This window comes from Sceloporus occidentalis, unplaced genomic scaffold (assembly GCF_023333645.1).
Source record: "Sceloporus occidentalis isolate IW3139 unplaced genomic scaffold, rSceOcc1.0.p SCAF_4, whole genome shotgun sequence".
Classification (NCBI taxonomy): Eukaryota; Metazoa; Chordata; class Lepidosauria; order Squamata; family Phrynosomatidae; genus Sceloporus; species Sceloporus occidentalis.
The window spans coordinates 17,068,024-17,093,785 of record NW_028316984.1 but is presented as its reverse complement, the minus strand read 5'-3'; the positions used below and the strand labels follow the sequence as shown (position 1 = coordinate 17,093,785).

The window sequence follows — 25,762 nt, the reverse complement described above, 5'->3', positions numbered from 1 at the left end:
TCTACAAAGAAATGATGGTCTTGTGGTTATTTTTCTTTTTTCACCTAGAATGCGTAATAGGTGTTAAGCTAAAATGATTTAAAAGGTTATGGTGCTCCCCACTAATTTTCCTCCATCTGCTTGAGACACAATGAACATGCTGTTTCTGTGTTTGTGCTTTAATGATTTCTATTTAATTAGAAGGATGTATGGTCCAGCAGAAACAAAGATTTTGATGACTCTAAGATTCATCCTAACAAAGGAATTGATAGAGGGGTAGACTTGAGTCCTTCCAGATATTGTGGCACCACAACTTCCACTGTCCCTTTCTATTGGCTATGCTAGCTAAGGCTGACTGGAATTCTGCTCCTTTCTGGAGGGTCACGGTTGTTGTTATAGTTAGGGAAGAACTGAAACTGTACAGAATCTGAAATGTAAGGATGACTTCATGAGTTGCTTTAACCAGTTTGTATAGCTGTGTGTGCACAAGTTTAAAAATCATTTTACACTCCTGTATTTCCCTCTGCCTCAGCTGTCCAACTTCTATAAACTCAGTTTTGCTTTCCAGTACCACACTGCCAAAAGTAAAGATGATGTTAGGTTGCTCTGTTTAGAAACCAGATTATGATTAAATATTAAAGGCAATATCAAAGAGGTATCTTTGGACTTTGGACTTCAACTGTTCTTTTAATATAATGTGTTTTCCCACCATGAGCTTACTGTTTTTCAAAAGCTCAACTGCTCCCAGTCATGTCAGTCAACAGCTTCAAAGTAGCATGGCAAATATTTTTACAAGTGTTCCTCAGTAAATCTCATTCCATCAGAAAACTTTCAGCATTGGAAAGTGATGCCTTATAATGCCCTAACTGGGACCAATGGAGATTCTTAGCTGGGCAACATTTGTCATCACTTAGAATGCCAAACATGGATGAAAGGACATTGACTCACCTGCCTAAATATTTCTAACATCTTCTTATCCCATTTCCTCTAAATATTAAAATGATACCTTGACATATTTGGTACATTTGCAAAGGGAATCTTAAGTTTCAAAACTAAGGCAGAAGAGCATTTCATTTTGATCCAGATGAAAACCACTTTGGAGGCTTAATTTCACTTTGCAATTATCCTCCCTTTTTTTAGAGGAAGAAATGACAAGTGATCTGCAATCTATTTGACAGGTTGAGGTGAAGCAGAAAAAGTAGTTACATCTTGGAGGCAGCCCACTGGTCTCTCCGTACCAATGTTCTGTCTATTGCTTCCACATTCTGACAGCCTGAAAAAGAAAGAAAAGCATTTGCAGTGGATTATCCATCCTAAATAGGCACTCCAATAATTTTATCCCTAGGACTTCTCCACCTGTTTTAGTGATCCTCTGCCTGTTGAGTCATAACATTCTCTACTCCAAATTCTGAGGAAGCTTGTTTTTCCTCCCCTCTGTCCTCTTTTCACCAGCAGCAAAAGACTTTCCTATTCAAACAGATCCTTCAGACTTTAACTCTTTAGAGTAGAAGGAAGTGTTATTGGTGTGTTGTTTTTAATCTGCAGCAAGTGGTTTATGTGCTTTTCATTGTTTCATATTCATTTGTTATAATTGCATTGATAGTGTGATGTTTTTTAAATATACTGTTTTAACTAGTTTGTGACATTGTAAGCTGCTTTGAGTTCCATTTTGGGAGAAAGGTAGGATATAAATTAAAAAATAAGTACATATGTATGTAAGTAAATTTTTCCTACTATAAGAGACTAATTGAGCAGCACACCCTAATACCAATGACACTCATGAAATGCTTTTCTTAAGGACTTTTGGTTGTAGCAGAGCAGCACAAGCAGCTTGGTTTGCTTCACCAGCAACCAAACTGCAGTTTAAATTGGGGAAACCAGAAAGAAGAAGAAAAAAGACTGGTATAAAAGGCCCTCCTGGTAAAGAGGGACCAAAAGGGGCTCATGGTTCGAACATCCTTTACCGAGACTGAGAATTTTTTTCTTTGGGTTGGAGGAGAAGGAGAGCCTCCATACCCAATTTAAACAGCCACCTTGGATTACAAGTCTGAGTGAGCTTAGCTGCAGCCAGCACCTATTTTTAATTTTGGAGTTTTAACCTAGTTAAAACTATTTTAAAAGTTGCAGTGGTCAAATAAAAAAGGAAGATATTTGGTTAAAAAATACTAATCCCTACCTGAGAAGAAGCAGAGATAGTAGTTGACATGCCAGAGGGAGGAAGGAGTAAATGAAAAACAGAGAACAGAGAATGGAAAATGGAGATGGAGGTGTAAAAAGATAGAGAACAGAGTGTAGAGGATGAAGAAGGCAGAGAAGAGACTGGAAAGGAACAGTGGGCAGAGGGAAAAAGCCCAGTTAGTTTGGAGGAGTGGTTGGAGACAAGGAGGGGTGGCAGTGGAGAGATGTGGAGGAATAACAAAGGATATGGTATTACACCCCATGAGATTAAAAAATATATTTAAGGCCTGTTACAGACGGGCACTCTAGGACGGACTCAGTCGTGCTAGGGTTAGAAAGAAGCGTCTCTTCCAGATGCCCCTAACCCTAGCACGGACTGAGTCCGTACGAAATGGTGTTGGCTGTTCCACACGGCCGCCACCATCTTGACATAGCGGACACGCTGCGTCCACACGTTGCGCCCTGGAAATGATGCCGCGAGTGCGATTTTCATGCTCCTTCTTTGCAGCATCCAGGAACCGCGCCGTTTGGCTGGTGCAGTTCCCGGACTCTGTAACCGGCGACAGCAGCAGACCGCCCCTTTTTGGTGGTCTGTAACCCGCCTTTATTGGAAAAAGATTAATGTTGGAAGTCTCATAAGGAGAGTGGACCAATGATCCACATGTAAAGGAAATGCAGTAGAATAAAGGAATTTTGGGGAAACATCCACAAAGTTATACAAAATATCTCTAAAATACAATTTCCAAAAAAACCCAGAGCTCTACTTATTAAATATGACTATGACAATAAAAAAGAAGATAAGATAACAGCTAGATTAATACCAGCTAAAAACTGGAGATCAGATGAACCCAAAAGCACAGATGAATAACTTTTAAAGCTTAATGAAAGAAGACAAAATTACAAATGGATAGCAATAATTGATATGAAAACACTAGATAAAATTGAGAAATAATAGCTTCCAGTAGTTAAATACTGGGGGGAAATATGGTGCGTTGCTAAAAGTTTGATTCTATAAAATAAAATGAAACCAACTAACAACAAAGAGTGTGTGTGTGTGTGGAAAAAGAAGAAGAATTGAACCAAAATTATGGTTATTAATTGGATGGACAATTAAAATATCAATATAATCAATGTGAAATCAAGATTAACAAAGAAGAAGAGTGCTAACAAAGAAAGGATTATACTAAAAGGAGAAAATAAACTTTTTTTCCAATATATGTGTGTGTACATGTGTATGTAATTATATACATTTGTATGCACATACACTTGTATATAATTATAGCCATGATAATTGCCAAAATAAGGTAAGATATAGGTTAGTATGAAGCCAATGGCATGGGAACCAAGAAGAAGAATTAGAAAGAAAAAAGAAATATATGGAAGACAGATAGACTTGGAAGGACAACAAAGAAGAAAAAGTGGAAATAAAAAGATGTTAATAGTAAGGATTTTTGGGATAATTTTGTTGTAATTGCTGTTTTTATATAAACTGTTTAATAAAGATAATTTGAATAAAAGAAAAATGGGAAGACTCCAGGATCAGATGGATTTTCATCAATTTATTATTTTAAAAAATTAGAAAAAGAATTAATCCAACAATTTAAGAAGTTCTATAACATAATATTGAGAGAAAAGAAACCAGATTCTTGGAACTGTGCGAATCTATCACTAATACCAAAAGACGTTTGAACTGAAAAACAAAAAAAGTATGATTAAGAAAGGTAGAGATAGTAAGGAAAAACAAAGAGAAGAATCACATAAAAGGGGGTTAATTTTTGAAAAGATTCTTTTGAAAAGAATAAAAAGGGGGGGAAAGCAAGGAAAAACAACAAGGACGATCCAAATTATAAAGTAACTAAGGGATTAAAAAAAGAAGATTTAGAGCAAAGAAAAAAGAGAAATGAAGACAAGGATAGGAAGAATGAAGACAAAAATAGAAATTATTGAGATAGAGGATAGGAGGGTGGAAGTTGTTTTTATGGGTGGGTATGGTATTAATGTTGAAGATATGAAGTTATATTGATGTTAAGGCAGAGATGAGTGTTCAGAGATGAGATAGTATACATGGGTGTATGTAAATGTGTGCATGTATAACTATATATATATATATATATATATATATATATATATATATATATATGTTTATGGATAAGTGTGCTGTATGTGTGGGAGAGGATGAATATAATTTTTTTTAAAAATGGAATAAATAAATTTAATACAAAATATATTTTAAAAAATGAAATGATTTTCTTACTGAGATCTATTGAGAATTAGCATATTTATGTTTCATTTGCCAAGTGAAACTAATTGTATTTCCCCATGCTTCTTTTCTCCAACGATGTTACCCATCAATAAGAGATTTTTCTCCTGAACAAATGACCCCTTCAGAGGAGGGATTTTTTTTTTCAGAACTATACTATGGAAGGAAAGGGATTTGCACCATTTCCCACACACACACACAATTTGTGCTGGTTCCAGTTATCACCAGTGTGCTCCCCCAATGCTGTTTGAATTTCTGAAAACATATGATAAATGCAAAAACACATTTAACAACAAACCTATTCTCATCCTTTTATTTGTGAACTGCAATTTTTAATTAAGATTCTTTTGAAACAGAGCTTTTTCTGAAGCTGCATTCGTGATTTATTACAATGAAAAGAGGGAATGTTAAGACCATAGCTCAGAGCTAAAGTATATGCTTTATTCACAAACAGTCCCAGATTTCCATTCCTGGTATCTCTAGCTGAAAAGACCAAGCAGTCAATGGTGAAAAAGAAGTTAAGACATCTGTCTGAGAACCAAATCAGACAAATGCATGGGCATAGTTTTTTGTGGGGTTTTCCGCCTATGTGGCCATGTTCTAGAAGAGTTTCTAGAACATGGCCACATAGCCCAAAAACTCCACAAAAAACTATGAATGCCAGCCATGAAAGCCTTCAACTCCAAATTGCAAGGGCAGTTTATACAACATTTCACTGAACAAGACTCTTATATTCTGGAATATTATTGTATTTCAAGATGGAACTCAATAGGACAGGGAGCGGGGGAGAGAGAGGGAGAATAAGAACAATTCCAATATATTCTGCATCTTACCAGAGAGTGCCATTGCTAACCCGAATTCTTCTTTCAATATCTGAAGAACCTCCTTCACACCTTGTTCACCCTAATTAAAACATACAGTATTACATAAACATAGATGTTGTGGCTCCAATATTAACTCAGCAAGACCCACAATTTGATAATGGAAATCCAATAAATATCAGTAAGGTAAATCTAGGTGGTGGTTGTTTTCCCCCAAATCCAGCTGGCAGACAAATTTAGCTGCTATCTTCTCTAGTTCTGAAGGACCAACCATAATGGGTCTTCACTAGCTTAATAATACAATACCATAAGGGTATAATCTTCTCTTGGAACACTGAAAAGTTAAGGTGTGTTTTAACTTCCCCCAAAGTAGTTGATGGATAGGAGGTAAGAAAACACACATTCATTTCTGGCAAGATGGAGATCCTGATGCTCGAAAAACAAAACAAACTGGGTTTGGGAGAACAACCTCTCCTTGATATATTGTAGCACACTTTGAAAGATCAGGCATGTAGTTTGTGGGGAATAAAGATGCTCCTGGATCTAGTCCTGTTCATGGAAAGTCAAGCGGTTAACGCAGTGGCCAGGAGGAGTTGCTTTGCCCAGCTATGTCTGGTGTCAATTCATGGGAACTGAAGATCTAGTAACAATGAATTGTGTCTAAATTCCTTCTCACTTACATTACCATAACATGCTATATTCAGAGTGTCTGCTAAAAGTGTTTGGAAACCCATGCAAAACACATTGCAGAAATAATCCAGTTTGAGACTGCATTAACTGCCCTGGCTCAGTGCTAGGGAATCCTGGGATTTGTCTTTTATTGTGTCACCAAAGCTATCTCTGGTGCTTTACAGAGAGCCCAAAAAGGGTGCTCTGCTGGCGCCTGTGTTTGCTGCGTGAGGGAGCCACAGCGGAAAACCGTGCAGCTCCCCCGTGCAGCATAAAGAACCCGCAAAAAGCGAGTTCTTCTTGCGGCGCAGTTGTGACGCCGCAAGGTGCCAACGGCACACGTGCGGCATCACAACCGCACCGCAACGTGCGGACGCTAAGCGTCCATCATGTCAAAATGGCAGCGCCCATGTGTATAGGGCACCGCCATTTTTACGCCCCCAGTAGTTACTAGGGGTGAGGCCTGATTGGACACTGCGTCCTCGGCCAACCCCGAGTACGTACTGGGGGTGGAGCAAAGGCCCATCTGTAATGGGCCTCTGGCAGAGAAGGCTAAATGTCTCACAAAACTACAGTTCCCAAAATTTCCTAGCATTGAGCCAGGGCAGTTAAAGCAGTCTCAGACTGGATTATTTCTGCAGTGTGTTTCGGACCTTAGTTAAAAGTGTGTTGCCAAGACTTTCACTAGGTATGCACTTTGCAAACCACTGTGACACCAATTTTCAAACAATTTCACTGGCTTCTGGTTTGTTTCCAAGCACAATTCAAGATGCTGGGGTTGTTCTAAAACGCGCTAAATTTTAAGGCCAGGATAGATGAAGGACTACCTCCTTCCATATGAAGCTACTCGTAATTTATAATAACTCAAAGTCATTTTAGATGTTCCAGCTCCTAGAGATATTAGGTCAGTGGTATGAAGAATGAATCTTCTCAGTAGCATCATCCCAGTTATGAAATTTCATCCTGAGGGATGTGAAGCACCCTTCTTTTTTTACTTTGTTTTAGGTGGGCAGTATAAACCGTTTAGTTTCATTGAGCTTTTCATTCCATATAATTCTTTGCCACTCTTCATTTCTAAAGTAATGCTTTTTTGAGATTGTTGGTGTTTATCTTTTTACTCCCATGTTCCTTGGTTTTAGGAGAATCTTTTGTATTATATGCACCTGGTAAGTCGAAGGTGTAACATATAACTTAAATAAATGAAGAATTTTATTAACAGTTTTATCAAACAATTGTTAAGTAGATAATTGCAGACAGCATAATTTATTTGTGTTCCAGGTTTCTCTGAGACTCAAGTTTCAGCATAGACTTTGACAGAGGGGGAATCAGTCTCTCCAATAAAGATGTACAAATCTCAACATCCCATGAAAATAATCTTTTTATAGTCAATACAATACACTGAAATCCATTCTTCTTCTGAAAAACACTTTACAGGGCTGAAGCTATCAAACCATGCATAATGCTATAGATCACTTCCTCTACTGCATCCCTTCTATGGGTTGAGTCTCCCTTATCCAAAATGCTTGAGACCAGAAGTGTTTTAGATTTTTGGAGGATTTCAGAATACCTGTATTTGCATATATATACATAATGAGATATTTTCAAGATGGGATCCAAGTCCAAATACAAAATTCATTTATGTTTCATATAAACCTTATACACATAACCTGTACATTTTATACAATATTTTAAATGATTTTGTGCATGAAACAAAGTTTTGTACAATAAACCATCAGAAACCAAAGGTATTACTATCTCAACCATCCATGAAAAAAAGTTTTGGTTTTTGGAATTTTAGAATTCCATATAAGGGATACTCAACCTGTACTATAAAAATTTGTGAACAATGTTGCTTTTACCCAGTAACTGAAAGAACTGGTGAGAGGAATGTACAGAGCAAATTGGCCCACAAAATTGTGACTTCTATTTTAGCTAAGCACTTCTGAGAGTCGAATGCAGTAAATTCAATTAGTTAGGCATAATAACACAACACCATATCTGCCACTGTGGCTTCAAGAGTACAACCTTGCTCAAAAAAATGAATGTGAAGATTTGTCCTTTCATGAACCAATGCAGCAGAAATTTGAATTCCAGTTTTATGTTACCTGGTAGGCAAGTCCCCAGATTATAGGTCTTCCCACAAAAACAGCTCTAGCTCCAAGGGCAAGAGCCTTGAGAACGTCTGTGCCTTTCCGTATTCCTCCATCAAGGAATACCTCAACCTTTCCTTCCACAGCTTCTATTATTTCAGGCAGGACCTCAATCTGCAAATAAAAATATGAGGGAGAGGGGAGAAACATAGCTTGCAAACAGTTTTTAAAAAAACTAGACCTAAAATAAACTGGAGGGACAAATATCCACTAGATTCCTACACTGACTACTTAGTGATATCTGTATAACTACTCATTTATGACACACGCATCTTAAGAGGCCAGAAACTGCGTCAAAGCCACACTCCATGCCAAAGCCACTCTGCAAACCTAAGGGCTGGAGTGCAGCTTTGGCGCAGCTTCTGGCCTCTTAATATGCATGTATCATTTAAACAACTTACCTCCAAAGTGACCTGAAGCAGCTTTATTTTGGCCTGTCTGTACAGACCCTTACTCAATACAAACCAGTTATGGATCTGTAACCCCAGGTTATGGGTCCATAACTACAGTACTGAATACCAGCCATGATGTTTATTTTCACATAGTATGAGCATTTAGATTAGCCCAAAACAAATTTCCTAAAGTTATACCACTACAGAAAAGATGAAAAAAAATCAGGTTCTAATAAGGTGCTACTATATTATTAATATTTTAGAAGTATATTTTGTAATGTAAACAGGCTTGGGTTCCTCCTTTTGTGAGTCTGCCAGTGAAAGTGCTTCTTTGGCACAAAAAGTGCTGTTCTGTAGTAGGGATGACAAGGTTCTTAAAAACTATGTGGCAGCTTAAAGCTGCTTAGAAAGCTATGCCCCATGCCAAAAGATGAAGATCCTTTGTTCTCAGACCAAACATCTCCAAATCCCTCCTTTGGATCATGGTGAAATAATAAATACTTAAAAGAAGTTTAGGGATGAAGAAGGAAATAGGTGAAGTGTCTTTGACCAGCATTATATCCAGTTCACACCTTCTAATATTGTCCAGAAAACAATTTACACTCAAAAATTCATAATCAAAAGCTTGCAATCTAATTTGTGCAGCAAAAAAATATATGTTTGAGAAACATGCATGAAAAAATGTATGCACTTTTGAAAATGTGTTTAAACAAGGATTAAGATGAACAACCCATAACTCCGTTTAGTCAATATATGAAAAATATGTGTTTCTCTAAAAGAGACACAAAAATGTGTACACTTATAAAATGCACAAAGAAGTAAGTATGGATTTCTGGGTGAATAACAAGAATAGCATCCAAAACTTCTTTGAAATATTTTTTAAATTACTTTTTACCACAAACAATTTAATTTACAATCAAAGTAATATGCAGTCAAAGGCCTCGTACATATAGGGCCTTTGCAATGCCCTCATCATGTGCTAGGGTTGCCTGGGGATGGAGCGGCCACATGCCCCACAACCCTAGCATGTGACAGCATCCTGCATACATGGGCATGACCATTGTTATATAAGTGTACATAACCAGTGCACCATTGGCATACTCATTATGCCGCCCCCACAGTTTGGTGGCTGCGGCTTCCCTCCAGCAGAAAAGCAGGTGCCAGGAGTCCGCTCTTTTTGAGTGGTCTGTCCTGTGCCGAAGTTAAAGAAATAGAAAGAAGAAAAAGAGGAAAAGAACAAGAAAAGACATGCAACTAATGCACAGTAGGGTTTTGACCAACCAATACTGACTGCAGTAAAAAGGAAAAAAATGGACCAAACATCATAAACTTCTCACAAGGTGATAAGACTGCCAAGTCAGAACAAGGTTCAAGGTAGACACCAAAGAACTTCAATGAACTGAAATGGTGCTGATACATCTCATCCATTTCCCCCAGTTTGGCAGGGTCTATCATCTCCCCTTTTCAGCTCCTTTTAAAATGTCCCAGTTTCTCTCTGCTCCTTTCCTCTTTGTACTCAGCTTATTTCCTTAGGTGCAAACTGAGTTCAAAGTGCAAAAGTAATTTACCCCGCATTAACTCAGCAGAAGAGAGGAGAGGAATAGACAAAATCTTGCTCTTCCTAGTAAGCTCAAGCAAAAGAAAACTGCTGCAATCTCTAGCAGCTTGTCTGTTCTTCCTCAGTAATAACCTTTGTGAAATGTTAGAGGATATACTGATATTTTGGGATTTTTTTAATAGGTCAGTCAAACTACTTTTCGTAGGAGGATGCTTAAACCCATGATGCCAAACAATTCATCTACTTGCTCATGATCACAATTGGACACAATTCTGTGATAGATGAGCTCCAAATCTTTATTCAAATGACCACAATTCCTCTCAAACCTAATATGTTGACATGAGAGCAAAGGATCATGCACATGAGCAAACTGATACTTTAGTGATGCTAAAGAGACAAGTAGGGGCAAGAGTCCTTCCTTTGAAGACAAAAATGGTGGCCAGAGGGAATCAAAGCCTGCAAGTTCAATTTGCTTGTATATTCCAATTGAGGTTTTCTAGTCATCTGGCACACAATAAAAGGGTTGTTTTTCTTCTTTAGGTTTTGCTTTGTTGCCAGAAATACTTTGGTTCCACTTCCGCATATGTATGCTTACTTTCACATTGAGGCATATTGTGCCAAATGCTGTTACTTGAGTATGACAGAAGCCATAATTAAAGCACACATTTCATCAATCTGTAACCAGACACTAGACAACATTCACCAGTTTAGACTTGATTTACTCTCAAACCCAAAATAAACTAACTCATATAGCTACGTTTCAAAAACCTAAGCATTTCAATCGTTAGTTATTTTTATTATGAAACTGGGGGAAAGCATCATTTAGTGACAAAATTTTCTGAATGCAGAAAGATTCATCTTCAGTTCCTTCCATCTAAATTTCAAAAGGAGATCTCAGGTTGCCAGTAGAAATGTAAAGTATAGTTGCCAAGATTTTTTGTCCTCAACGCACTGAGCAACATGGTCAAGGAAATGGTCAGCTGTCATTTCTCACCTTTCAGGATTTTTTTTAAAATCATTTGAACAATAACATGGGGAGAGTTGATTTTTACACAGAAACCAGCATTTTTATACAAAACCAGAACGATCTGAACAAAACACACTTTTTTCTCCATCAAAATGTTTTTAAAGCAAATACACACATAGAAACACACACAAGGGTTCTGCACCAAAAAAGTGCATTGTGTTGCACAAACCCAGTTAATTTTGAGATTTGATGGCTCTGATCCAGTCTGAGTTAGCAATAGGATTCAGGTAATGTTCTTATCTGCATAGCAGCTTGACCTAAAGACTGAGGCAGAAACACAGCTAGCTCTTCCAGGGAGTATGTTCCTAAGACTTGGGTAAGGGGGAGGAAGGCTGATCTAGAATCAGAGAGAGAGAGAGAGATCCAGGAAAATTCAAATGGAAACATTAGTCTGGGATTTTATGACTAGTGAGAGACAGAATCTCCCAGAAGAATAAGTAAGATGAAGCAGACCTGTGCAAAGAGTCTGTGGAATATTCAGCACTGGCAAGCCTAACCCATTGTAGAGTAGAATTGAAAGCAAAGTTCCCTTCTCTGTATGTTTCAGAATAGGGAAAAACATTTCAGAGGATCAGAAGGTGAAAACATTATAACCTAATGTTATAGGGGGAGGGGGGAGTTCTGGCTTCAGTTCACAGTAGTGCACAATGTCAGGACAAATTCCAACCAGACGCCTGAGCAACTGCTGAAGATGGGACGTGCTATCAACCTAACCATATGACTAGGGAGATCAGGGTTGGGAAACCTTCCAGAATGTAACTCCCATCATTCCTAAGGATGGGCTTTGCTGGCTAGAGTTGATGGGAATTAAATAATAAAATATGTAAAGAGCAAAAGCCAACACCAATTCAAGGAAATTATTCTCCTTTAAATTGGTTTCCCAGAGACCAAACAGAGGAGGTGTCTTCTTCTTTCCTTACTCCTTATTCAGAGGAGGGTTGTTATTACCTTCTTCTGAGGCAAAGAGGGTGTGATCTTCCCACAATCACCCAAGGGATTTTTTTGGCTGAGTGGTATTTGAACTCTGGTCTCCTGGAGTTCTGGGCCAACATTCAGACCACTACAACATGCTATGGTGTAACACATTAATTGCTATGGCTGTCTTGAAATGATCTGCCAAAATTGGAGACTTAACTTGATATCGATTTGCCAGACTTTGAAACTTAACTTGAAATTGTTCCTCTAATACTTACAGTAGCTGGAACCCCATCCAACTGGCGTGCACCATGATTTGACACTAGGATCCCATTTACTCCATGTTTCATTGCTTCTCTAGCATCATCCGCTGTAGGGAAGAAACACATTGAGCCCATACAGGTTACAGATGTTTTTAAAGTGAGTATAACATCCATAACACTTTTCAATTAATACACAGAGAGCTGTGATCAACTTTTCAGAAGGAGGTAACATAAGGAACACTTCTCAACAGCTAGAGTAAATGGTACAACCTTGAACCCAGCTGAAATTAGCAATACTATTGTCTTTCAGGTCAAGGCCATCATTTATTGGTATGAAAAGACCTTCAAGTGCCCTCTTCTGAATTGCTTATAAGCATGCATCCCACTAATCAGCTCTCTGCCTCAAAGCCAGCACTCTAGCTGAGAGATTTACTGCAGACAGAAATTAATGGTTACTGAAATTGTCCCCACATTGACTATAATCATTTCATGATGTCCAAATGGATTTTGGTTAATTAACAGCAAACAGAGAAAGGAAGCGACTTTGCCATTCCACGTAGCATGTGCAATTCAGAGGAGACTGTGGGCGTGTATATACCATGTGTTAAACAAGTTCAGACATACCCATTTCCTGATCACATCTGCTGTCACATTTAGTTACAAGCTAATGTCAGTTCTTCTCCTTTCAAAGAATTAAAAGTGATATGCTTTCATATTTAACATGCAGGCATGAACTTTTAAAAGCGTTAAGGTAGTCTTTGATTTCAGTTCATACAAGCAGATGTATTCTGATTCACCCACCCACCTTGAAGAAACAAACTAGCTGCAACCTTTGGGAAAGTTATTCCATGCTATAAAACTGGTACATCTCTTTCATTGGACTGAAGTGTGAAAGTGTTGAATATACTGTAGAATTTGTAGAAAAGGTAGTTCGTTGTTCATCTTTATTACGGTCATAGACCAGTACAGGTAAAAAGACACAGAATAAAAGAAGACAATGGTAAAAGCAATGGTAAAATCAAGGTTAAAAATGGGGTAAAAAAACCCACGTAAAAACAAGTTAAAACCACAGGTTAAAAACAGTATAACCTCAACAGAATTCAAGCCATTTGTTGTTGCAGATACAGAATAAAAGAAGGTAATGGTAAAAGCAAGGGAAAAACCAGGGAAAAACAAGGTAAAAACAGTAATTCCTTTTAAAATCCAGTATGGCAGGGCAAGATTAATACTAGCTTACTGCGGAGGTCATTGCCTGATGGATTTTAACTACAACTGCACAGAATCTGGCAACATTATATGTTATATCTGGATTGGTGTCCAAAAGCAGCAAGGAAGTCCCAGTGTAGAATTGACTGGTGTGTCCTTGGTGTTTATACAACAGTGGTGAGATAAGGCTGAGGCAGACATCACTGTAGTATGAACACTGGAGTAATACATGCTCTGTTGTTTCGATTTGGCCAGACTCACAGGAGCATCATCTGTCTGAGAAGGGGATCTTCTTATAGTGGCCTTCAAGAACAGCTGAAGGGAAAGCATTGCATCGTGCCAAACTAAAAGCTCCTGTGTTTAGGTACTTTGGGTTTTGCTAAATATGCCATAGGTGATTTCAAATAAATGTTGGAGTCACTGGCAATAAAAGATGAGGCAGCAGCTAGGCCTAGCTTTCGCTCTATATCTATCACCCATTGTTTGTTGGCCGATTTAGATTTTTCATATCCCATGCAGAGCAAACTATCTGGAGAGAAACCCAGTGAAGAAATTTTAGTCATCGCCATCTGTTTCTATGTAGACTGGAATTACTCAGTCAAGGTAAGCAGAGCAAAGCTGGTGGAAAAGAAGGATAGTCTAAGCCAGTTGCTGAGTATGGTCACCCACACTCTGGCCTCCATTTTCATAAAGCCTGACTCCAATCTCAGAATTGCATTAGAGACACACTTTGGAGCTTGGAATGCTGATCTTAGGAATTAGGATTACACAAGTTCTAATGGTGAAGATTTGGGGAGGGGTCCCAGTTTGGATCCATAAAGCAGTTGTGGAACTGAATAGCCTCCTCATGTCATAAGAAATTTGAGGATGGGTGTTGAGCTACTCTGCACATTACTGACAGCACAGTCCTTTCCTACTACCAGTAATGTGAAAGAATACCCCCAGATATTTGAAGCAGGAGACCTGTTTGATCTTGTGATTATCTATAATCTAGGTTCGGTTCTAGGGCCTTTTAGAAAATGCCATGATTTTAGTTTTTTGGTAGTTAGGTTCTAGCTGATCCTCTTTGCATTACTGTGTTAAGTAGAAAAGGCAGGTCTGTGCTCTTTTGCTAGATTAAGCTTGGAGTAGTAGATTTTAGCCAAACTACTTGTCCATCTCCAAATTCTGCTGCCTGCCAACTAACTGCCCACCATACTGCTTGCCACACTGCATTATTTTAACACTCTGGTCATTACTGTGGGGCTTTAGCTGTGCTCTTCAGTGCGGCTTTTCTTGAACTATGAGCCTTGGGGATGATCTTTAGGCAAAGCATTCTCTGAAGATGCCAGCCACAGATGCTGGCAAAATGTCAGAAAGAAACTCTGCTAGAACATGGCCACATAGCCCGAAAAACCCACAAAAAACTATGTATAGGTATCCTGTTTTTTCCTGTTGGCTCAGTTGTAGTACAGGTTTGAACCCCTAAAACAGCCAAAGATTGTTCTCCAAATACATGTGGACGTTACCTGAATATCCCTTCTGATTCTTGAAAATTGTGACCTAGTGTCCCATGCAAGATTAGGATAGGCCAAAACTAGTCCTCCCACCCTCCTTGCATCTCCACTGCTCTTCTGTACTATAATATGAGTCTCTTCAAACAGCCCTCAGCAGCTGCACTTAAGTCAAACTGAACAAACCTCTGAGGATGCCTTTAGCAACAATGGGTAGCGATGTCAGTCGTCTCAGCCACTTCATATCCTTCCAGTTAATTGAGGGATCTATGGCTTCCGCTACATAAACAGACAGGCCACTGTTTTCACCATATCCTTTTTCAGATGAAAATGCCAGATCATTTGTTTCAAAGTTTTTCATCCTGAGGTTTTTGGAAGGAAAAAAAATCAACAAATTCAGCTGAAACAGATAATATTCAAATTTAGCTCCCAACCAAAAGCTAATGCTCTTTGTATGTTTAACATCAGGTGGTTTCTCTGTTATTGTATGGACAAATATAAGCTAAATCGTTGAGTTTCTCTTTTTGTTGCAGTCAGAGACATGAAAGAAGTACTCAAAAGGGACCATACTCTTATCAACAGGATACATTTCTTCACTTAGTGTATAACTAACAGCATACCCACACAACACAGTTATATCAGTTTTATACAACATTAACTGTCATGGCTCCATCTCATGGGATCCTGGGATTTGTGGTTTGGTGAGGTGGTTTTATTTTTAATTTTCTACTAATGTTCACCAGTCCACACTTCTGACAAGAGCACTAGTAGCTATTTAGTATTCCCCACAAATCTATATGTCCTAGAATTCTGCAGAATAGAGCCATGGCAGCTAAAGGGATATCAAACTGCTATAACTGTGTAAAGCAGACACACACTCTAGCTCAGAAAATCATTGCCTCTAGATATGGCCACATGTTTTGATCTAGACAGCTATAAATGAATCAAATCCATGGAGTAAAAGAGAGCCAGCCCTTCGAACTCTTGTTATTGTTTTAAGTACGACTACCAGAATTTCCAAACCACTATATGCAGTGTCCATTCCTGTGAAGAACCATCACTGGCTACCAGTCATGTTAGCACAGTAGAACTTTCATGCTGAGAGGCAGTGAATATCTACACACTAGATTTGTGGAGGGCTGGTTGGCCTTCCCAACCCCTGGAAGTTGGCTTTCCCAACCCCTGACAGTTGGCCTTCCCAACCCCTGACAGTTGGCCTTCCCAACCCTTCGCAGTTGCCTGCCCTGGACAAAATTAATGCCTTCCATTTCAGAGATCACTTCCAGCCCTGAGAGCTCCTGTGTCTCCTAAAATGACAAATAAATGGTCCTTCAGCAAATCAAGCCTGAACTCTCCCTAGAAGCCAAAATGACTAAACTGAGAAAGTCATACATTGGCCATATCATGACAAGACACAACTCAATAGAAAAGATAATAATGCTTGGTAAAGAAGAAGGCAGTAGGAAAAGACAAAGACTATATTACAGATGGATAGACTGTGGGGCGAAACAGACAGCCCCTTTGCACCACCTTCCAGGTGGCTTGGGAGCATGGCTTTTACATGCCGCATGCTCTCAAGCTCCCTAGAAGCCAGCTGGCCATTGAACCTTAATGGGGTGCGCACCCACAGTGCACACCCTACATGCACACACCCCATTCAAGCCTATAGGGCTTGAATTTGCACAAGATTTTGAACTTGCCGGGGGCGGGGGGCGGAATGGATCCCCGTGAGTTCAAAGGGGCAACTGTATTATGTATGTATGTACAGTGAATCCTTGTTATATGCTGAGGTTTGGTTCCAAGATCCCCCATGGATAACAAAATCCATGGATGCTCAAGTCCCATTAAATATAATGACATAGCAAAATGGTGTCCCTTATAAAAAAAATAGAAAAACAAGGTTTGATATTTGAAATTTATAATTTTTTTGAACATTTTCAAACTGTGGATGCTTGAATCCATGCATAAAAAATCAGTGTATAAGAAGTATGTATGTATTTAATTCATTTTGTTGTACAATGCTACTTACAACAGTGCTGAGGCACATTTTTAACGACTGGGAGTAATTAATGATAGTTTGTATAGTTTCCTTGAGACTACAGATATGAAACTGTTTTTAAAAACCTTCCTGTTTACATTGTTTAATGTAAAATCATCCTTAATTTGGATTTGTTGTTGTTACCTTTTTAGCAAAATAAATGAGTGGCTGTAAACAAAGCATGAAGCCTAGCATTACTGCAGGTATGTGGTGTTTTTGATGTAGGACTTGAGTAGAACTATTCAGGTGCTCTGAGAAGTGACCAGCAACCATACATACCTGAGATGTGTTGGGAGCTGAAACTTGTTGCGTACATCATCTAAGCGCTTCCCAAGAAATGGCGTGTCCACAGTCACAAAGATGCCTTTGTATCCCTCTTTCTCAGCACGCTGCACCAAGGACCTGGTCACCTCCCGGTCCTTATAGATATAGAGCTGTAGCCAACGAATTGCTTCTGGAGCTGCTTGAGCAACTTCTTCTATTGATGATGTGGCCCATGAACTCAGCATCATTCCTGTATCCATTGACCTGCAAGCTGAAGAGCATGGCATTGGTGTTTGCTCATATTCCATCAGACAGACCCTGGCATAGTTGCATCACAACACAAGTTTCTTTTACAAGATGAAAAGGATCCCCTGACCTTTTTAATTCTCATACTGTCCCTTTACATAGCAGGCCAGTCTACTACCAATATCTGCATTAGAATGGCACTCAGCTTTTCTTGTGCCCATGATAGGGTCATTCTCCACTGTTGAGTTCATGATAGTTTTACAGTTGAAGATCAAACTATCCATCTGTTGGCCTTGCTTTGATTTCAGCGCTTACTAAGACACATTAAATCAGAGGGTGGAAAGCAAAATAAGGGCAATACCACCTTCAAATGAGAATTTTGCCCCCTAAATTTCCTCAATTTTTTAGTATTCCAGAGAGTGAGACATTGAAATTTGTTCACACCTAAAACTATTTGCTGTGTTCACATTCCCTTGGTAACTTTGCCTACCCTTTTTGTGTGTGTTTAAACTCAGGGTGGGTCTATACTGGCCAAAATACTCTCAGTACCATGTCCCCAAATCCCCCACCCACCCACCCATTCACCCCTTATTTCTCTCTTTTGCTGCAGTTTCTTGGCTCGTGCAGCCAACAATGGGCAGCTGCCTTCCCATGAGAACCTTATTTGTCACCTAGTGTCCCTGGTGAGGTTAGAATGAGGTGCCCAGCCATGCTATCAATGATGTGCACCTTGGTCTGACCTCAGACTGAATCACGTCTGCAATGGCAATGCTGGACAGCTGACATGGACCATGACTGAAAGTAGTCACTGTTGTTGCTGCAAAGAGAGCCAAAATCACAGTAAAATATGAATTATTTAAAGATGTATTAGGGGGAGAAAGCCCCAAATAGAGTGCAGACATCATGAAGTTTGCACCTGATTGAGGTTTTTAGCCCTGCATTATGTAAATAGGACACAGCAAGCTGGGGCAGATCCAGGGTACTTTTTAAATAGACCCCAGGTTTCTAAATGCTCAACTGAAATTCCAGCTATTGCAATGCTGGGAATGGCAGGAACATTTCACAGGGTGGGCAAATTCTTACAGGGAGAAAAGCCCTTATTTTGCCCACTCCCCCATAATTACATGTCTGAGTGAGAATCATTCTGCTTGGTATTGTTCTGATATTGCAACAGTATGCTGCATGTCCCACTTGTCCATGAATAGCTGTGATTTCTTAATGGGACCTCTGTGGTCATATACACTAACAGATATCTGGGACAGCAATCTTCCACATCCTACTTGTGAATGTTCCCCAGTAGTATGTAGCTAACTGGAGGTTGTTGAAAATGAAAACTCTGAATTAGCTGGCTATTCAATTGATATTGCAAGGCCACTTCCACATGAAAAAACAAAACAAAACATCACTGACCCTTTAAGTCTGTACTCCCTGCTTCTGGAAATGTGGAACTATGGGATGAATCTTTAATTAAGGTTGTTAATTATACACCAGCATGAGACAGGGATATTTGGTCTCAGATCTCTCACTACCACCACCCCACACACATAGTTCAAGCCCCATCCAGACATTACAGAGACTTCTACAGTAGCATTATTCTGAGATCAAAATGTCTGACTTCCAAAGAGGAAGTTTTGGGTGTGTGTTGCAATGAAAGGAGGAAATGACCTGGTTTATAGAATCCACAGCCTTCTCAGCTTCCAAGTATGAACATTTTTAGATCTGACTTAGACACTAGTCTCTGGCACATTATTACTATTATTATTATCAAACTTTATTTATATAGTGCTGTAGATTTACAAAGCGCTGTACATACATGAGGCAGCATAGGTTATGCACGGGGGGATGGGGGGAGGATTGCCAGTCTCCCACCTCAGATAGTTTAAGAATTATTGCCCAGGACTGTTGGGACAAATACACATGTAATGGTAAATGCTCTCGTGTAAATATGTGTACATAGATGATTTAACAATAAACAAACAGAAATTTTGACAAAAGATACTGTTAATCACTTATGATACATATTTTTAGGATGAGTAACCAACAGAACTGTTTAAATCAGGGGTCGGCAACCTCTGGCCCACGGGCCGTATCCGGCCTGCAGGCGCCTTTGCGCCGGCCCCCGGTCCCTCCTGCCGCCGAAATCGCCACCGATTTCGGCCACTCTGACCGCCATTTTGTCCTTCAAAATGGCGGCACCCATTAGGAGGCCCGCTGCGGCCTCCGGAGCCCTGAAACAGGGCTCCAGAAGCAGCACCGGGCCCCTGGAAGGCCCGCTGCTGCCTCTGGAGCCCTGAAACGGGGCTCCAGGAGCTGCACCGGGCCTTTGGAAGGCCCGCTGGGGCAGCCGGAGCCCTGAAATGGCGCTCCGGCGGCTGCACCGGGCCTCCCTCCTGGCTCCGCCCACCTCCCTCCTGGCTCCGCCCTCCCTCCTCCCTCCTATAAATGGAGGAGTGGGGGAGAAGGAGGAGGAGGCAGAGAGGAAGGGAGGGGAGGGGAGGAGAGAGAGAGAGGGAGGGAGGGAGGGAGAGGAGAGAGAGGGAGGGAGGGGAGGAGAGAGAGAGAGAGGGTGGGAGGGAGAGGAGAGAGAGGGAGGGAGGGGAGGAGAGAGAGAGAGGGTGGGAGGGAGGGAGGGAGAGGAGAGAGAGGGAGGGAGGGAGGGGAGGAGAGAGAGAGAGGGTGGGAGGGAGAGGAGAGAGAGGGAGGAAGGGGAGGAGAGAGAGAGGGTGGGAGGGAGGGGAGAGAGAGGGAGGGAGGGGAGGAGAGAGAGGGAGAGGGTGGGAAGGTGGAAGGGAGAGGGAGGGAGGAAGAAAGGGAAAGAAAGAGAGGTAGGAGAGAGAGAGAGAGACCCACAGCCACTGAGCCAGGTGAGAAGTTTGTTCATTGGGGGAGGGGGGTTATACTACCTGTGCCTTTGTGATTTGAGACAGTGGCATGCATTTTTTGCTGTTTTGTGGCCTTGCCTAGTCACTTCCATGTTGCAAATATTGCTATTATTATTGTTGTTATCCTTTGGTATTCTCTTTGCAAAATCCCCCCACATGGACTTGCTTGCTCTTTTCTGGCTTGAGACGGTGTGCATGCATTTTTCCTGTGTTATGGCATTGCCTAGTAGCTTTTTGCAAATATTCTTACTATTATGTGGCTCCACCCCCGAAGGGTGGAAACTCCACCCCTGACATGTGGCTCCGCCCCTGGATAGTGGAAGCTCCGCCCTGGCATGCGGCTCCGCCCCAGAAGGTGGAAGCTCCACCCCCAATTTGTGGCTCCACCCCCAGAGGGTGGAAGCTCCACCCCCCCCCCAGCTTCGGCCCCCCCAGTTGTCTGAGGGACAGCAACCTGGCCCCCAGCTCAAAAAGGTTGCCTACCCCTGGTTTAAATGTTGTAGCAAGATGTTTAATCTTCTGCCTTCTTCAGCCAATCTATATTCTAAACTGCTTACTTAGATGCAGCTCATTTTTATTTTTGAGTAGCTGATGGAGACAGAAACTGAAACATCTTATGACAGTTAAATGGTCCTGCTGGTTTAATCACTCTAATAAATGTATGTGCATGCATGTAGCTCAGTACTTATCTCCAAATTTTACTATCAAGAACAGTGAGTTAGAGGACCCAACGTTCTGATTCAGTATAAGACTGCTTCCTGTATTCATTAACCCACAAGCTGATACAGAGGACAGACTTTCACAAGAAAAGTGCCATATTATTACTAACATTCACATTTCCAGCATTATAGTTTGCACATGGAGTGCCATCAAATGCTAATATCTTGGTATCATCCATATGACAATATGGGTGGTAACACTGTGACAAGACGTGTTTATTTCCAGGTCTTCTCACACCAGGTATTCAAAGATCTCAACATGCTTACTGTGATTTATGTATCTTTCATTACTCTGCTAGGCAGATAACATACAGCTCTGACAAATGTCCAGAAGTTTCTATCCAAAATGATTGTCTTGATTGTAATAACTCCTTACTTGATGAGGATTACAATTTTCTATAAGCGATATTACAGTGCCACCACGTGGACTATGTACTTCATGACAACAGTAGTTGCTTAGTTAAATCACATCCTAAATAACCATGGATCTCCTCCCAAACTTCTTTTATTTTTTCTGTCTCTCTCTCTCTCTCTCTCTCTCTCTCTGTGTGTGTGTGTGAATATACTGCATATACTCATGTATAAGTCTAGAAATTTTAGTCAAAACATTGACCCCAAAAACCTGGGTTGACTTATCCACAGGTAAATGTACTTTAGGTATGGAGCCATCCCCTTTCGCTGAATAGAGTGGTAAAAAACAAGAGTTTAGTCCATCCTGGGAACATCAAAAAGAAGCATGGATCCCCTCTATTCTCTCATCCATCCAACCTTTAGGAGGAGCACAAAGTTATGCCTGCCAGAGTTTTCTAGGTTCTTTGGCATCATTTTCCTTTGCATCATGCTTTACCTCCTTTGTTACATGCCCCTAAGTTTTACCCTCGACTTATCCATGGGTCATATCAAAATCCATAATTTTGGCCCCCAAACCTGCCCTCGACTTGTACATGAAGTCGACTTATAGTCAAGTATATACGGTATATAGAAAGAGAGACAGAGACAGTGAGAGAAAGAGAGAGCAGACTTTCTTTTCCAACCTTCATTCAGAAGGCTTCTGGAAATGCTTCCAGGTAGCAGTAGTTTCAAGAACATTTGAAATAACATCCCACCATGTGCAGCACTCCAAACAGCTTAGAAGAATACCTCCCAAAATACATTCCCAAGAGTTGCATGGGAGAAGATCCCAGCAACATCAATCAGAGATTTCCACATATGTTATGCGGAGCCATTACCACACATATATTTCCAGGAATGATCCTTTAATGCATGTGTGAAAGGGCTTATATAATAAACAGCCTCCAAAACAAGCATTTAGTAAAGGAAATGAACACAGAACAAAAATGAGACTGAGTGGAGATCAGGTATGCCAGATGCTTCCTGGAAAAAATCCAATTAGGACAGTATAACGTCCATATTCTGCAAAGCTGGGTTCAGTTCTTTCAACCAAGTGTTTTTACAGGACTCTCTGTCTCTTTCTGGAAAAGGTAGACATTTTCAGGTGCATTGCAGAGGCAAGATATGGTTGATTTGTCTTAATTCAGTTGGGGTGACTAAACATTAGGAAGATTGTCCTGATGGTAAGAGATGGTTAAGAGGTGATATGATAGCCCTGTGTAAGTATTTCAAGGGGTGTCACACTGAGGCTGGAACAAGGTTGTTTTCTGCTGCTCTAGTGAATAGGACATGGAATAATAGATGCAAGCTCCAGGAAAAAAGATTCCACCTAAACATATTAGGAACTTCCTGACAGTAAGAGCTGTTTGACAGTGGAACACACTTCTTCCTCGGAGTGTGGTGGAGTCTCCTTCCTTGGAGGTCTTTAAACAGAGGCTGGATGGCCATCTGTCAGGGGTGCTTTGATTTCTGAGTTCCTTCATGGCAGGGGTTGGACTGGATGGCCCTTGTGGTCTCTTCGAACTCTATTATTCTATTACTCTGTGAACTATTTGACATTAGAATACAGTACCATGGAAGGTGTTGGAGTCTGCTTCACCAGAGGTTTTCAAACATAGGTTGGATGGCCATCTACAAGGGGTGCTTTAGCTGTTGATTACTGCATTGGGTGTGTGTGTGTGAACTGTTTGACCCTTGATATCTCTTCTAACTCTCTGATTTTAGGTTTTGGTGTTTCCCCTGCCTTTATTTTCAACTTTTATAAAAAGCCTCCCTGTCAATCAGAAAAATCTTTGTGAAACTAGTTATGTTTCCTGCTGGATCAGAATGCCCATGGCAATAGTGTCATATGATTTGACCCAAGTCTAATGTTATGTGAGCCTCTGGGACTCTGCTCATTCATATCCATTGTTGTGGCTTCCCATTAAGCCTCTGATTAAACTGGCTTGAAGGGGAACCAGGTCTGGTGCATTACTTAAACCTTTTTCTTCAATAGCAGCACATTTAAGCCTATGCAAAACTCCTTGTTCTGTCAAATTCTCTGTCTCAACTACATAATATAGGCTCAGGTGGAGGAAAGAAAAGGTTTTTGTTTGAAAAGCAGTCAATGTTTACTAAAGAGGAAGATGAAGCCCAAAGGTTTATGAACACAGAACAGAACCTTTGCTTTACATCAGATATGCAGGCAGGAGAGGAACTGCACAAAGCTACTTATGCCTCCAAGTTGTCATGAAAAAGATTCTTAAAATGTTGTTCACTTGATGCCTTGTCCTATTTTTGGAAGTGTGGGAATACATCATTTTAAGTTCTTATCATCCACTGCAGAGTCTTTGACTTATTTTTCAAAAGCAATTCTTTTAATAGTTGCAGTTTCATTGAAAAAGGGGGATGCCGTATGAGCTTTACTTTGCTCACTGTCTGCATAGTGCTGCATTTGAATTTTCTTATTTATTTTTGTGACTTTGAAGCAAATCTTTCAAGAATAGGAAAGCTGCCTCAAGTACCTGCAAAATTCCCTCCAGCAATGCTTTTGGATAAAGTAAATGTACAGAAGTAGAAGATAGAGAAACCCCATTCTCTCTGTAAAAACAATACCAAGAGTAGATTCTGGAACACACCATGAACTAATATCAAAAATAAGAATAAAACTAAAGATGAACACTAAACCAATCATTGTATTGAAATGCAATATGAGGAACATCCCCACAAAAAAATAGAGCATCCCTTGCTTTTCAGTGCCTTGCTTTTCAACAATCCTCTCTTTCAATCATTCTAAATTATACCCAGAACTGGTATATTTGATGCAGGGCCCACTCTTTTGACCATGTCTCCAATTAATGAGTTCTGGTTATACAGTAATTTAAGTGAGTCAAAAGAGGGGAATTGAGATCTCACCTGGGCAGACTCTGCCTCTTTTGTGCACACACAACAAACCACCTAGGAAATGGCCCAAGAGTACAACTGGGAGTCCTACCTCTTCACCTTTGCCAGCCAGGTAGGGAGGTGCCTGTGTGTTTGTAGGGGGAGGGAATAACCTGAGGCAGTGACAGCTGATTGCATGCATTGTTGGTTTTGGAGTCTAAAACAGGCATCACTGCTCTGAGTATGTGGAAGGTGCTTTGGAGCATGTGTCACCTGCATGGTTACATTCTTGGTGTTCTGCAGTCTCCTAACTCTTGGCTCTCTCATATGACAAGCTCCAGCTTGCCCACCCGTCCTTAAACCTCCAAGTCCAACCAGGTGTGATCTGGAGAAGAGGGTGGGAGCCCAGGGCAGGTATTCAATGCCCAAGAGAGGTGGGGAGGCAGCAGTGGAGGGTGAAGCCAAGGATGGGAGGAAGAGAAAGAGACAGAGAAGGAGGTGGTGGTGGTGGTGGCAGCTTGGTAAACACTCTGCCTTGCTTACATCAGCAACAGGCTTTCATTTTGCTCACTTCAGAGACAACTCACTTTTTGTCAGCTGCCTCCACTAAATAAAGTCACCTCTGCCATCAGTGGCATTATTGGACCATTGCGGGGGTTGCGGACTGCACCAGATGACATCCCACAAGAGGAGTGACACCCTGGCGAGGTCCTCCATCTACAGTGGTGAAGGGGTGAGCACGACCCTTATGGCTTTTTCACTGGCATGGCTCTCTCCTGAAGGAGGGAGCCAGGCCAGCAATGAAGACAAATGGAGCAAGGAGGGGTGGAGGCCACTACCACAGCCATCCCCCCATTGGCAGCCCCACATACACCAGGTGTCACCAAGCCTGGTGATGCCATTATCTCCCACCCCATTAGGGAGGAATGCAAAAAGTAAGAGAAGCCTCAATGGATGACAGATGAAACTATTCTACAAGTTAAGAACACACAAGAAGCAAAGGTAAAAGGATGTCAGAACCAAAGTCAGAACCTGAACGCAACTCTTCAGTGACTTGTATGCAGGAACAAGGAGAACTATTATAATAATCAATTCAGCGAGATAGAAGATAGCAACAACAAAAAAGGAAAAACAAGAGACCTCTTCCAAAAGATCTGAGAAATCAAAGGGAAGTTTAAACCCAAAATGTTTAAATGTATTATATGATGAAACCGGGGGGGGGGGGGGGGAGTGGAAACAATACACTGAGGAACTATGTAAAAGAGATGAAATGATGACAGATTTATTCAAGGAAGAAAAATTTGAAAATGAACTTACGATTTTAGAAAGTTGAAGGTGCAATCAGAACACTTGGGAGAAATAAGTCACCAAGAACAGATAGCATACCAATATAACTGCTTTAGGCTACAGGCATGGAATGTACTCTAGTTCTAATTAAAAATCTGTCATC

General features: G+C 40.6%; 1 protein-coding gene across 1 annotated transcript in view; it reads right to left on the bottom strand.

Moving 5' to 3' along the window:
• Window positions 1-971: 971 nt before the first annotated feature.
• Window positions 972-25,762, bottom strand: part of LOC149313548 (2-Hydroxyacid oxidase 1-like) — a 47,552-nt gene continuing 22,761 nt past the window's right edge. Inside the window, exons 3-8 of the mRNA XM_089519307.1 lie at window positions 17,229-17,484; window positions 15,098-15,273; window positions 12,228-12,319; window positions 8,013-8,171; window positions 5,251-5,320; window positions 972-1,252 (exon numbers count right to left, since the gene is read on the bottom strand). Of these exons, the coding sequence (XP_089375433.1) occupies window positions 1,182-1,252; window positions 5,251-5,320; window positions 8,013-8,171; window positions 12,228-12,319; window positions 15,098-15,273; window positions 17,229-17,484 (824 nt within the window). The 3' untranslated portion in view covers window positions 972-1,181. The remainder of the gene's footprint in view (window positions 1,253-5,250; window positions 5,321-8,012; window positions 8,172-12,227; window positions 12,320-15,097; window positions 15,274-17,228; window positions 17,485-25,762) is intronic.